This window comes from Candoia aspera, chromosome 7 (genome assembly GCF_035149785.1).
Source record: "Candoia aspera isolate rCanAsp1 chromosome 7, rCanAsp1.hap2, whole genome shotgun sequence".
Classification (NCBI taxonomy): domain Eukaryota; kingdom Metazoa; phylum Chordata; class Lepidosauria; order Squamata; family Boidae; genus Candoia; species Candoia aspera.
The window spans coordinates 32697427-32713373 of NC_086159.1; the positions used below are offsets into that span (position 1 = coordinate 32697427).

The 15947-nt window shown below is 36.9% G+C and overlaps 1 protein-coding gene across 1 annotated transcript in view; it reads left to right on the forward strand.

Annotated features, from left to right (window-relative positions):
* The first annotated feature begins 1007 nt into the window (after positions 1 to 1007).
* Positions 1008 to 15947, forward strand: part of GRIN2B (glutamate ionotropic receptor NMDA type subunit 2B) — a 90475-nt gene continuing 75535 nt past the window's right edge. Inside the window, exon 1 of the mRNA XM_063308569.1 lies at positions 1008 to 1418. Within this exon, the coding sequence (XP_063164639.1) occupies positions 1008 to 1418 (411 nt within the window). The remainder of the gene's footprint in view (positions 1419 to 15947) is intronic.

Genomic DNA, 15947 nt, shown 5'->3' on the forward strand with positions numbered 1-15947 from the left:
ATAAGGGACACAACTGACCTTGAAGCCAGTGGATTGTTATTAAAATAAAATTAGTATTGACAAAAGAAGTTTTCACTACAATTCCAGGTTCTGAAAGTATTCTTTTAATTTCATAAATAATAATTAAAGTTATTAGAACAATTTATAGTTAAAATTATCAGAACATGAATACCTCAAACTTTCTTGAAAGAATAGCAAGGTGATAGAAGAGAAATTTTACTGCCACAGGATTCTTCCTTATCTTCTTTTTGAATTATTCTGAGGGCAGGGAGGGAAGCTGGTGGAAAGTTCTTTTGAAAAAATGAATGGGAGGCAAGACAGAAATGAATTTAGTTATAATCTAGGGCTGTAGCCAAAATAAATCCACAAGGATCACCAGAGGACATTAATGCCTCATCATGTGATTTTAAGGTAGAACAATAGTTAATGACTACATACTTGACTATTCTCTTTCTGACCAGAGCCTTAATCCTCCCCCACACACTCTTATTAAGTTTTCATATGGCAGAGGATGAGATGGTTAGATAGCATCACCGATGCAATGAACATGAATTTGAGTAAACTTGGGAAGACAGTGGAGGACAGGAAGGCCTGGCATGCTGTGGTCTATGGGGTCACAAAGAGTTAGACATGACTTGACGACTGAACAAAGTTAAGGATCTTTCCTCAATGATTACTGTGATTACTGAAGTCTGAAATAAGTTATAGTAATAAGTTTTGGTTATAATTGAATACCACTGAATACCAGATTTTTTTTCTTTTTTCTTTTTGTGGTGGGGATGGTACTATTCAGTGTTAGAGGGCTGAGAAAAAACTTCAGCTTGATATCTTGGAAAATCCTTGTCACTCAAAGCAGACAGTGTGGAACTGTGTAGGCCAATAGTCTGTATCTGCATAAGGCAATATGGCTAACAGTGTGTGTCTAGTTATCTCTGTGATTTACTTCGTGATATGTCTTATTGAACCTTTTAATTTTTGTCTCATTTCAGGGAGTGTAAGAGCTGAAGATGAGGCCCAGAGCAGAGTGCTATTCTTCAAAATTCTGGCTTATGCTGGCAGTCTTAGCAACAACAGGTGGTATGGCTTGGGCCCAAAAGAACCACCCCAGCATTGGCATTGCTGTCATCTTGGTGGGTACCTCTGATGAAGTAGCTATCACAGATGCCCACAAGAAGGATGATTTCCATCACCTCTCCCTCATACCTCGGGTGGAACTGGTGGCCATGAATGAAACAGATCCCAAGAGCATCATCACCCGCATCTGTGATATCATGTCTGAACGAAGGGTCCAAGGTGTGGTGTTTGCTGATGATACTGACCAGGAAGCTATTGCCCAGATCCTGGACTTCATTTCTGCCCAGACCCTGACACCCATTCTAGGAATCCATGGAGGCTCTTCCATGATCATGGCAGACAAGGTAAATTATAGATTCCTGCACTGCAAATTGTAAGGGTTGTTTTCCATTATGGTCCTGGATGATATCTAGTGATGGCCAGTGTTCCCATTGTAGATGCCATAGGTCGGAGTTTATATCAGTGCAGCAAACATTATTTTTAATTTACTATTCATTTACCAATGCAGTGACTCACAAAATTAGACCACTGAAAGATTTAATTAGATAGATAGATAGATATAATCAAAGCAACTGCTATGCCATATGATTAAAAAAGAATCAAAGCAAGAGAAAATATATGCTGATGATCTGAAAATTATCTAAAGAGACCTTTAAAGATCTTGATTTTTCCAACGCTGCTAGGGAGCTATTGCTCATAAATTTTGAGGATGTTTTATGACTTAAAAAAACCCCCTCAGATTGTCTTCATATAATGTTTAACTCAAAAGATATGAACAGATGGATTACAAGAATGCTATCAGTGCAGAACTGACTGAATTGATTACAGGAGAAAAAAATCATCACTTTTAAAACTAGAAGATACTACAGATGATCTAAATTCCTTTGATGGCCAAAGGACTGATAATCTACAGATCATAGATTTGAATCTATGTAATCTAAATAGTGGTGTGCTATGAACATATGTATATACAGTAAGTGTACTGTAGAAAAGTGTTTGTGTTTTGTATCCCACTTTTTTGCATTCTAATATAATTGTTGCCTCCCTTTATTGTATTAGTCCTTCCAAATTAATTTGTAGTGCTATTCGATCATTTCAAATTTAGAGACTATTCTCTTCATTAGATAAGTTTTCAGTTCCTATAATCATCTCTTCTACTTCTGTGCAATGGCTTCCTTGGATTAAATCTTTCTAGGATACAGATGATGATATATACTATTCTATTTTCCATAGCAGAGCTAATGTTGCCCCCTTGGGGTTGTCCACCCTTATCAGGCAGTGGCAATTCTAGGTATTGGCATGTTTTTTTGTATGAAGAAATGGCAAGTCCATAGAGCCATAGAAATTGGTAAGGTCAACTGCCTCTCTGTCATATTCAGTACATAAGATCATGTACATCTGCTCTCTGTGTTAAGCCACGTTTCAACAGTCTGCAAAGTGACTTACTGAGACACATCCTCTTTTTCCTCCCCCATCAGCTGGTTATACAGTTGCTGGATTTTAATAATGTTTTCTTCCTTTCATTCCCTTTAGAAGTTTTAGTTTAGTTGTTTCTATGGTGGATGGAACCCCTGCCGGCTATTCAAACTTTCATTTGCAAATAGGAGAAGTAGCATCAAGCCCAAACATTTTGTCTCAAGAACTGAATAAATTCTGGTTGTCATGACCTTCTTTATAGAGAACTCAGATTCCCTGAATTTGATAGATCAATTTCAGTGACTAAACATACAAAGTATGGGTAGATTTTCTAGTTGAAAATCTAATAAGATAATTTGATTGAGTGAGGATTCCAAGATTTACGCTTCTCCATATCTGTCCCTATTACTATAAAATATTACTGTAATATAGTGTGTTGTCTATTGATTCTGATTAAAAATACTCATAAGGAACGGGCTCCAAAGGAAGATAGAATCAGAATTACATGCCTGCCAACATTTGTCAGGAGAAAACAAACATAAATTGTTTTGATAGAATGAAATAGGTGTATGTAGTGTGGTAATGAAAATAACATCTCTGTGCTAATCTAGTGTATAAATATTAATTTCATAATCAGCAAAGAATCTTGTAGTGCTATAAAGACTGACAATTTCATTATGACATAAACTTTCTGTAGTCCAGATAAGTGAACACCATAATAAATTTACTTGTGAAAGTCCTACAAGATTTCTTGCTGTTTTTCTTGCAGCAGATGTCAGTCATCTGTAAATTGCAGAAGACATGTAATTTCATGATATATATATTTTGCTATGACCAAGCAAATATGCTTTCAGGTTTAGAATGTAAAAGAGTTTTAAATTTGAATTGATATGTGCTTTAATAAAACCATACATTTTCAGAATAAACATCCTTAAAATAAGGGTAAAAAGTTGGCAAGAAGCAAGTAAAAGCATGAAGAGGGAAGAATATAGGGAGGCAGGCAAGCTCTGAACTAATCATATAGTGGAGGGAAGGCTAAGTAGCTAGCTCCCATGGGAAAGCTGTCTAAGATTTAATCTCTTTAAGCCATTGTGTAGTGCGAGTATATGTAAAGCATTAAAAAGAGACTGAAATGCAAACATATGAAAAGCTCCATGTCACTTAAAGATAGGATAGATAGCTCAGAGAGTAGGGAGGAAAGACTAGGCTCTCCTTAGCCACCTAGAAATGACACAGTAACTTCCAAAACAACATTAAGCTGTTTAAACTGAATGTGAATATATCTGTATACTACTAAAGCTCTTGGGTCTGTAACCTTTAACTAGGTGAAGCGGTGTGTCATAGGGTAAAAAATTTTCAACCAAGGTCCTTCAAATGGGCTAACTTACAGAATGTATCCAAAATCCTGGACCCATGACTCCCTTGGAATAGAAATTTGGTAAATTTTATAAAACATTTTATGACATAAAAACATTTTATGACATAATACAAAACATCATAAAACATATCCTTTGATCGACTCCTGATGTTTGACTGAGCTATACAGTTCAACTTGGGCTGCTTTCAAGGCAGATACATCTCTTCCTGAATTTTTAAGAACTTTTCCAGTACATTAGAAACTCTGCCATTGTTGAAGGCATTGAGGAATCTGGTAAGAAAATATCTCTGAAATGATGACCCAATGGCTCATGGGTTGTGTAGTCTCTCTTAAAATGTTCAATACATTTATTTCACTATGAGGCCCAGTAGTGATACACAGAAACATAAAGCATGCAGTGAGAGGATGGAAACTTTTTATGGACTAACTTGGAAAGCATTCATGAAAATTATCTTGCAGAGATTTCCACAGAAGAAATGAGGATGTACTTGAAAGGACTCTGACTCCTCTTTTCCTGTGCCCAATAATGTTTGCTTACCATTACCCTCAGATACTGAAATTTGTTCCCCATACCTTGTCCTGCCTTCATTACACCAAGTGATATCACTTTTTGGAGTGCACACGCTAAATACAGAGTTAAATATCTGAAGAGAGGTCTCACTAATGCTTTCCAAGTTAGTTCATAAAAGGTTCCCACCTTCTCACTGCATGCTTAATGTTTATTTATTTGTTTTAAAATAATTCTATGGGTATATCATTTTATTGTTTCCCAGGTTGTGAAACTGTTTAACCTCAAGGGACAGAAGAAACAATGAAATGGTTCATCGCTGGACTTTTCTATTTTTTTAAAGCCCAGGGGGAAATATAGCTGGTTCAGAGAAAGACAAATATGAATTTTTAAAAATCTGCTGAGTTTTAAACTGGCAACATTCTGTATGCTAAATAAAGGTCATAGCCACTGCACTATTTCAGCACTACTGTAATAGGAAAAATGCAGAGAACATGAGAGATCAGAGCAACTATTGACTCAGCTGAGGAGGTGTTCCTTCCTCTGTGAAGTAGCCAATGAACTGCTGTATAGTGCTCTAGCCATACTGGATAGGAGCATTTGAGGTGACATAATGGGAAAACAATACTTTAAAACTGCAGCAGGAAAGCATGCTGAAAATTTCATTCATGGTGAGTAGAGGGTAAAGAGAGGGTAACACCATCTGTTCCTGTTCCAAATAATGGTTGCTGCCCTGTTCTGGCAACAGGGCAATGAGGATAAGCCCAAGGAGAGTAAAATCAGCAGTGCCTAACTGAATGGCTACTGATTGGCTACAAACAAATGTAATTGGCCAATTAGCAGCTATATGCCTACATGGTGCTTGACCCTCAGTCTCCCGGTGGCTGATTAATAATCACATTGATACTTTTTGTCACTGCTGGATTGTGACAGCTATTCGTTTATGCTACATCACCTTTGTGGGACTACTGTATAAATTCATCTTCAGGTCACAAGGTCTGAAAAATAAGGGTGGGATGAATTACAGTCCAAATATATTGTAAATAAGATCTCTTCTAACTGGTTTTCCTATGAATGTCACTGTTCATATCCCATGTTTTTCATGTGAGTAGCTAGAATTTGGAAGTTCATATTCTTTTCTCAAGCTAAATTGCTACTGAAATGAAATGTTGTGCTTCTAAAACTGTGCAGCAGGCAGATATTTCCTGGCAGGGAGGGAAAATTCTTCTGAATGTTTATCTTGCAGCCAATCACCATTTCTTGGAAATAAGCAGTCTTTCTGTTGCCCTATAAAATCACCCCCTTTCCACTGAATTATTAAAGATAATATAAGTACAAGTAGTGAAGGACTAAAATTGACTTAATCTGACTGGCCAAATCATGAGGTCTTTTAAATAAAATTCTCCTTCGCTTAAGCACTACATAGTACATCTTAGAGCTGGCTTACGGGGTTGAACAGCTTCTGAACTCACTTCATTTTCTAGTTTATTTCACCTGTAGAAGGTAGGTCAGTAGTTGAAGTGAGTAACAACGATGCTTCATAACTAAGTGCTGAAATGGATGCAGCATGACATTTTCCTGTTCTGAGCATATAGCTGTTGGATGGTTTCTTTTTTTTATTCATTGTTCATTTATCCCACATTATAGCTACTTTTGTGTCACTCAGGGTGTCCAAGCAGAATTAAATCTAATAAAATACAATAAATATTCCAATAAAAACATACATACATACATACATACATAAAACCAAACAGATGCAACAGCTAAAATAAAGCATCAGACTAAAACTTACCTTTCTGTAAAAGAAATGTTGATAAGAAAGTTTTCACCCAAACAGAGGAAGACTATTAGAGAGGATCCAATATAGCTTCCTGGGTCAGAAACTTCCACAATTGAGGTGCAGTCTGTATTTATTTCCTCAAGAGAACAAGGACAGAAAGTAGGTTCCAACCAGTGGGGATGCATGCTAGCATCCATGTGGTTCAAGTTGCATATCTATTAAAAAGAGAACTGAAAATGTGCTCATGGTTCTGCAACCTCTTAATGTCTGTCTCCAGCTGAAGAATAGCAGTGCTTGTAGATACACCGGCTCTGTCTTTCATTATGCATATCAAATAAAGACTCAGTGGTTCACCCCCTCCTCAAGAAGCCATTGCTAGATTCAACTATACCAGACAATTTCCTTTTTTTAAATATAAGAATTTTCTTAGATTTAAGACAAAGATAAAAACTAAAAAAAAAAAACTAAAAAAAGAAAAAAACTAAAAAAGAGTGAAAACACAAGAATTTTTTTTTTTTTTTTAAATTACAAGAAGAGGTGACTTCTGGCTTTTAACAGCAAGGATATGCAACAAAATTTCCATAATCAATTTCTTACTCTATATTAAACCAAAATCACATTATTTCTATAAATCATTCCATTGGCACATTATAAAAATCACTAAATACAGTTGCTCCATCCTGTTATATTAAAATAATTTTTTTTTTGTTTATTTATTTATTTATCATATTTTTATGACCACCCATCTCCCCCGCACGGGGGACCCTGGGCGGTTCACAATAAAACAATTTAAAATTCAATAAAATCATAAATAATGCCAGTAATCAATAAATATACAATGCAATAAAATCCAAGCAAACAGCAGAAAATGTGTGTGTGTGTATACACACCTCCTAATCAACACCCCCCGCAAAGATAACATTTATTTAATTATTTCCTTCCTACTACTATTCTATACATTTCTGTCTACTGTAATAAAAATCAAACTAAAAAGCATATAAATTGTCTGCCTTTATAATTAATAATACAGCAATTATAATAAACTTAATCATATTAAGCCTAAAACCAAGCATATATTATTATACTTTATTAATCTTAATCCAAATCATTAAAGATGAATGAAGTCAAACCAGCCCTAAAAGTATCTGTACTGCTTTTAGGGCTGGTTTGACTTCATTCATCTTTAATGAATATTTTTCGTAAGCCCTTACCACACTTCAAAATAAACCAGAGCATTTACATATCCCCACAATGTGCACAGAGCTTTTTTCTTAAAAAATCAAACAGCTCAATTGCCCTCCTTAAGAACTCCCACTTCTCAGCAGAAAGCCTCCCATACATAATAACCCCTTCTTTTCCATGGTTTTCCACCAGAAATGCAATATTTATGGCTTGCAACTTGATCTGTCCCTTTAATTTCTTCAACTCAACTATCCGATCTTCATCCAGCATTTCAACAGACACCCCAATCTCACTGTTAGAAGAAACATTTCTATCATTGTTAAGCTCTTCAATTTCTTCCACAACATGCCCAACCAGATGACACATTTTAGACCTCATATTTTCCACAATGTCCTGAATGCCTTGCATAAAAACTTGACAGAAATCAAAAATGATCTGTTTAAAGTCTCAATGAAAATCCAGGAAAGTCTGCTGGAAATCCTCCATGTCTCACAAAGTAGATTATGGCACACCCTAGGTACTTAACCAGCGAAAATGTGGGAGATAATAGAAAAATTCCAAAATGTGTTTACAAAAGTGAAAGTATGGTAACAGGCAGTTCCCCAGGGAAAATAGCAACAGAAAGCTGAAAGTTCAAAACAGCAGATTCAACATGTAGGAAAATGCTAAAATCTTCAAATTTAGTACAAAAATAATAGCAGGGAGATGATTACATAGCCTCAACCTTGCTTAATATTTGGATGGGAAGCAAAATCCAAAACTTAAAAAGAATTTTTTAAAAGAAATTAATCACAAAAATAATGATAAGCACCAAGAGAACGTGTTTCTCTTTGCTGTAGAAAGCCTCTCTTAGGGTACACAAACTTAAAAATAAAGTGGGTGATTTAGAAATGGGGTAACCAGTCTTAATGTCCCTTTAAGGCTACAGTGCGGCTTGGAAATGGTGACGCCCCAGCCTCCCGGCTGCTCTTACCAGTTGATCACGAACGCTGTTTGTGATTTTCTGGCTGCAAGCAGCCTTCCTGAGGACAGATGGGGTAATTCCAAGTATTTTCCTTCCTCCAGAAAAATGCTCCTTGGCTTCAGTAAAAACTTGCCTGAGCCTGAAAATTGCTATGTTGTCAGTTCTGCCCATGGAGCCCGCGAGCATAGCTGCTCAGACCACCATGTTCCCACTGGAAGCCTATACCAGACAATTTCCATCTAGTATCCAGTCTTCCCTTTTAGGGAAGGTTATTGAGAAGATGGTCATGCAACAGCTTCAGAGGAACCTGGATGAAGTGTATTATCTGGACCTCTATCAGTTGGGTTTCAGACCTGGGTACAGTACTGAAACAGCATTGGTTGCACTACTGGATGACCTCTGGCATGAGTGGGATGGGAGTTGTGTATCTATCCATGCTCTCCTTGGCTTCTCAGCAGCTTTTGATACTGTCAACCATGGTATCCTTCTGGACTGACTCTGGGGGTTGGGAGTGGGTGGCACTGTATTCTGCTGGTTCTCCTCCTCCTTCTGGGGCTGGTTCCAATCAGTGTTAATTAGGAGCAAGAGGTCCTGCCCTCGTTCCCTGCTTTGCAGGATCCTGCAGGGTTCATTCTCCTCTCCTTGTTTACCATCTACATGAAGCTGCTGGGTGAGGTCATCTGCTGCCATGGAATGAGGTATCACCAGTATGCTGATGATACTCAGTTATACATCTCTGCTCCTGGTGAATTAAGTGATGCTCTTGATGTCCTGTCTTGGTGTCTGGAGGCTGTGGCATTTGGAATGGGGAACAACATGCTTCAGCAATGTTCAGCAACCCTAGCAAGACTGAGTGGCTTTGGGTGTTGGAAACTTCCAGTTCTGGGGATTTACCATATCTTGTTCTGGATGGGGTAACACTGTCCCAAACAGACTTTGTGCACAACCTCCTGGACTGACAACTCCTGATCGAAGACCAGGTGGCAGTAGTGGTCAGGTAGGCCTTTGCACAGCTTCGTGTTGTATACCAGTTGTGCCCATTCCTGGACCAGGAGACTCTAATCTCAGTCATTCATGCCTTGGTCAAATGGATTACCATAATACACTCTATGTGGGGCTACCTTGAGGAGCATCCAGAAGCTGCAGCTGGTACAAAATGTGGCTGCATGCAGTTATGTGTGCTCCTCATTCAGCCCACATTACAGTTCTGCTCTGTGAACTGCATTGGCTGCCACTGTACTTCCGAGTTCAATTCAAGGTGCTGGTAATAACCTATAAAGACTACCAGACACGGGACTGGGTTTTTTGAGCGACCACCTCTCCCCAGTTATTTCTACCCATTCCATTAGGTCCAGCAGGAGGCATGGTTTGCATCCCACCTGTTAAGGAAAGTCTTCTGACAGGACCCAGCAGAGAGCCTGTTCTGTCATGGCACCCACTCTTTGGAATGTTATCCCCCCAGAGATTAGATTGGCCCTGACCCTATTGGCCTTTGAAAGGCTGGTTTTGTTATCCAGCTTGGGGATCCAGTTGTAGTGTAGAACCTACTCAATGGTTATATGGAATGCTATGAATGTTTTGTATCTTGGCTGCTGATTATAGTGGTTTTAATGGATTTAACATGGTTATACTTTTATTTGTAGCAAGCAGGCAAGAAGGTAAGCAACTTCTCAAAATTTCTCCTCAAGGGAACTCAGTCCTACTGGTCTGATATTCTCTTCACTGCTAAAGAAAGAAACATCATAAAGTACCTTGCAAATCTCTAGTCAGCAAGAAGACTGAGTGGCAAGTCAAGCTAGAACAGAGTTCAATGTAGAAGAAGCTTCTATCATAATTTTTACCATTACTAGCTTACAAGAGAAAAGGGAATGCAGAAAGTGTGGATAGAAATAAGTGATGGTCTTTTCCCTCTCTTTTAAAACCAGTACATGTATAGTGTTCTATTGCTAAAGAGACCCATTTTATTTAGCAGATGGACAGAGATGAATGATAGACAAACTGATGTCATCTGATAGCTCATATGTGCTGATTGGCTACTTGTAGTCCATAGTTCATCTTCTTTAGCATTGTAACTGACTTGGGAATGAAGGAATTACAGTCATTCTTCTTCACACTTACGAGTTTGTGTTTGTATATCAGTATATCCTGCAAATTGTAATTCTATTCCTATAGTTTTACATATACTGACACCACTTTCAGGAGAATAGATTAATCATGAGTCTTAATTTGCTCAAGCAATTAAAAATTGCATTGTACAAATTAAATTATTTAAAGTAAATTTATGCACCAAAACTACTCGGGAAACATTTAATCTTACAATTCTTCATTTAGCCATATTTATTTATTTATTTATTTATTAAATCTCTCTAACCTTTTCAGATATGTGCTTTCATTGCTTATAATCACTCTTTGAGTAAGATGGGTGGTGACAAAATTCAAAATATCAATCAATAAACATATGTAACATGTTATTTTATTTATGGTTCTTTATTAGACTTTATAAACTTCTGAGGTCTTTTGATGGTATGTCACACACATACATACACACAATTTGCTCCAGCTATTCAAGATTAGTTTCTTAGTTCTGAAATAGGCAGATCTTTATTACAATCCTAACACTCTAAAATATTTTCATCCAACAATTTCTCTGCCTCAAAGCAGTTAAAATACAACACTAAAAACCTGGAGTATGAAACTGATTGTTCCTAATTCTTTAGATCCTCCTGTCTTTAATCAGTTACTGTATCAACATGCCTATATGGCAAAGCCTGGCACATGCAGTATTCCAAGTTCATACTCCAACGCTTTTAGTTGAAAATGGCCACCAAGAACTATGCCAAGAAATAATTCTGTCTGAAGCTCTGGAGAACTATCATTGTTCACAGTAGAACTAAGACTGACCTGCTGTAAGAAAATAGATGACATCTATTTCTTTTCACAAGTAAGATTACTTTCTTTACTCCCTCTCCCCATTATTGGTAAAGTGGGGGAAAGAAATGATAATAGAAGATAGGGAAATTATTCCGTAATTTCTATCACAAAAATATTGAAGGGAAAGGACTTTATTATTTATTCTTAAAATTGAAGGTTTCCTTCCTCCCCAGTATTTTCTGATTTTTTCCTTCCTCAGCTGGGATTGAGCAAATCATGTACATAGCTATTACAGTAGTGAGCAGTATGATTGCACATAAACATCTACCACAAAGTTGCCTGGAATGGTCCTTTTCCTACGTGTGTCTGGACTAACCAATAACCAATTTCCCTCTTGCACACATAGACTTACTGAAAAAGTTACTACTTTCTCATCATACAGCACACTGTGAGGGGGAAAAGTCTTAACTTGAACTTAAGTGTATTTACTTAAATGTAACATTTCAGTAAATCTGCACAAAATAGGACTTTTGGCCCCAATTTTTTTATCCAACTGTGCCCTAAAGAAAGACCACATAAAATATATAATACTGCCTGTGTTGGAATATCTCAAGCAAACAGAAGTTTTGCAAACTTCATAAATGTCCCGCTTGGACTTAGGCCTTAGAAATTCTCTCTCTAGAGACATATTTTAGATATTTTGGGCTTATTAAGCTATTAAGAAATTTGTCAGCTAAAGCTAACATTGAAAGCACTTTTATAATTTATTGTATCCATAGTTATAGAGCAGTATTTTTTGTAGCTATATAAGGAGTACAATAGAATAGTTGTTATTAAAAAAAATCCCTTAAAGGCTTCCTTAAGTTCATACTTTATATCCTATTAAAGGACATTCTTTTCAGTTTTCTGTTGTTATGTGAGTAAACGATACACACATGACAACTTCACTAATTGCTCTGTGCTTTCTCTAAGTTTCTCAAAAAGCAGCTACTACAAGATGATTATTGTACAGTATTCTAACAAAAGAGAAGATTATTACAACTCAACTAATGTATTCCTCTTTGAAAAAAGTAGGGTTAAATGCTCAGGACGTTCTGACCAAAACTATTAGGAACAGAGCAAAATTGAGCACAAGCAAAATGTAAACCAGGTATCAGAATTTATTTCCTGATGATAACATTTTTTTATTCAGGAAACAGTAAATATTCTTACATGGAGCTAAAGGTGGATAATTGATGAGAAACTGCATTGCAGAGCTCCATTGAAGCACAACGTGGGAGTATAACATACTATATGGTAGACATATAGTAATCAAAAGATGAAGTGATAAAGAGAATCTGGCCTGAATCCATGGGAAAAAAAATCATAAATGAAAAAATTCTGAGGAAGTATAGCAAGACTCTGTATGAAAATTGTAAATTGTAGCTCCAGAAAGAGAGGAACTGAAGTGAACACAGGATGAAGACAGAATCCACTGTGGTGACAGTTTTTTAAAAACTTAGATACAAGAATATCTTACTGAATATCACTGCCTCAGCCGTAGATTACCTCAGAAGTCACCAATCTATAGTAAAAGGATACTGCAGGTGTTCTGAAGAGAGTAAGGGAGGATAATGATATGCATTATTATTATATAGACATACACATTATGTGTTTGTGAGTGACCCTAGTAAATTATTAGAAATAGCTGTGTTTTTAATATCTCTTGATATATAACTTTGATTCCTATCAGCTATAGGCTTTATTACAGATTTTTAAAATGACCTCTGCAGGATGGTTCACAAAAGCTTTAAGTGGTAATGTACAGTACTGGTTCTTATAAAGGAAAAAATTGGAAAATTATGATCTAACTGAAAAAACAAGGTGAGCACTTAAGTTTATTTCTAAGTACTAGTGGGCAGGAGGAAGGGAGAAGTGATGGAAGAAATAGGTCGATTTCCAACAAGTTCACATACTAAGTAATGTAAAGAACATATGTATTTTGGTAATAACACTGAGCATAATTTTTTAAACACGCTTTTAGATATGATGCAAACTTCTGCTATTATACAGGTAGTCTTCACTTAACTACCACAACTGGGACCGGAATTTTGATTGCTAAGTGAAGCAGTCATTAAGCAAATCCAACCCGATTTTATGACCCTTTTTTGAGGTGGTCGTTAAGCAAATCACCATGGGTGTTAAGCGAACCATGTGGTTGTTAAGCGAATCATGCAGTTCCCCATTGATTTTGCTTGCCAGAAGCCAGGCAGGAAGGTTGAAAATGGCAATCGTGTGACCATGGGACACTGTGATGGTCATAGATGCAAACTGGTTGGGCCCAAATTGTGATCACATGACCACAGGGATGCTGTGAAGGTCGTAAGTGTGAGGACCAGTTGTAAGCCAATTTTTTCAGCACCATCGTAAGTCCAAACCATCATTAAATAAGTGGTTGTTAAGCGAGGACTACCTGTACTAGCAAATTTCATCCTCTGCATGTTGGCACAGATATGTAATTGCTCATGATTTTTTGTGAGATTGCTTACTATGTAATCACTGTACAAATTCCCTGAACATGAATGCATATTCCACATTCTGAAAGTCAAATATCACATCTCAGAATGAGCTCTTGCTTTTATGGTTCTAGAAGGGACTTAGCCAGTAAAATAGAACCTGCATTTGTCTCTTCATACTGTAAGCACAGTCCTCTTCCTTTGGATGAACTCAATCTAAGGCTTTCTCAGTGATTCTCTCGTTCTCTCATTGTAGCATTAGTGATGATCCATGAGCAGATCCAGGGTTGGCGCTAGGCTGCTTTGTTCTTAAGATGTCACAGCTCTTCTGTAGCTAAGTTGATTAACTTCTGATTTTATTGTGGAAGAAATGCTGCAAAAACAGTATTTTAGAATGGGAATTGTGAGACTGACTTTCCGATTCTCAAAAGGGTTGCCACTTGGGGACAACTAGTTACAAGGCACTGATTTATCAGAATGCTATTTTAGCCCACCTGATGTTCCATACTACACCTGCAGGCCTTTGTCTCTTTTCTGCGTACGCACTCACACTTCCAATCAATTCACACTTCCAGAATTTTGATTGTCTAAGAAACCATATATGATCAGTCTAAGGCATTCTTGCAAATTATGATGATGTTGGGAGCTGGGGGTTTTCCCTGCAGCATGCCAGTATCCAATTTTTAAAAAAAAATAAAGTTAGTTTAAAAGGAAATCTACTGAGTGCCAAGGGAGATACCTATGGGTACACTGATGTTCTTTGCTGCCACTTGGGGACTCCAGAGCTGGGCACTTTTTTTGTATGTACATGTGTGTTATACAGCTTTTCAGTTTCTTTAATTTATTTTAATTCATCTGGCTGCCCATCTCAACAAAGTGACTCTGGGCAGGTAACAATCATTAAATTACTTTTTCCTTTTAGCTATGGTGTGAGTAGTATATCTTTCAAATAAATAAGTGAGACCAATATTTGGGATTTAGTTTGGCTTGTGACAGTGGATGAATTCTGAAGAGTAAGATAACATGCTTATAAAGTTAATTGAATGAGGCTTCAAGCTTATACCCATATACCTGGCTTTAAGTCTCACTAAACTCAGTGGGAATTACTTTAATATGTAGGGTTGTGAGAATTAACTTTCAATATGGGATTGCATTATAAATAAATCATATGACTGATTTATTTATATATCAATCTGAATGGAAACATAACATCCTTAAAAGCAAGTAATTCGTCATTATTGAGTGCTGAAAAGACAGGTCAAGGATTTTGGGATAGTTACTCTCCAGGTGTAAAACTCAAACTGCCATCCATCCTAGCCATAGTTCAAAGGGTTTCTCTTCTCTGAGATAAGCTTTGTTCATGCAACCTGTAGCTATAAATATCAAGGCTGGTTCTTTCAAAAATGTCATACATTTCTTCTCTATTGTGTATACAAGGGTGCAGCTAGAAAAGTTGCTTGTAAACTTATAAAGCTTACAGGAGTATCTAGGTCTCCCCTGTGGTTGCAGCATCAAGAAGAAAAGATTTTCTTGCTCATAGAGAAGCAGTTCACAGTGAAACTACTTATTTGCTTGCATGGAAAGTAACCATTACTTTACAGAATGTATGAATATATATACTTTTATGCTATACTTTTAAATATAGTAAACGTATTCTAGGAAAACCTAGGAAATCAGGGTTGGTTGTTTTTTTTTTAAATACAGCTTCAATACTGCCAAATGGAAAAGCATGAGGCACTTTTAAGGGACTTTGTATTTATTTATGTAGCCCTAAAAAAAAAAAGATAGAATTGAGTGCTCCTGTTCAGAATTTCTGCCAGCTATACTTCTTCCATGAAACTCTACTCCACTCTATTCTCACCTCATTTTTAACCCATTTATTTTTTTTCTAAAGATGTATTGTGCTTCTAAATGTCTGAGTCTTCTCTGTGGCCTGCTTATAGCTCCCTGTTGTTTGAGGATTCTGCTGATTATCCAGGGCATTACACATTGAAACATTCCAAATTGCTGGGCACTTTAGAAAAAGGGGACCGTTACTCACATGGTTTATTGAAGGTGCTAAGCCTCCTCTTCCCCATCAATTTTAGCTTAAGATTGGGCAAAGAGAGAACCGCAGAGTAACCAGTCAGTTTATTTTGGTGTCCAAACTATATTGAATAACTTCCTCTTGAGACAAAAAACACTCATCACCATATTTCTGAATTGGTGCTGCTTGATTAATAAATATTTGTCACATTTGGAGATATTGTCTGTTATCCGTAATTCTTATCTAGTTTTGG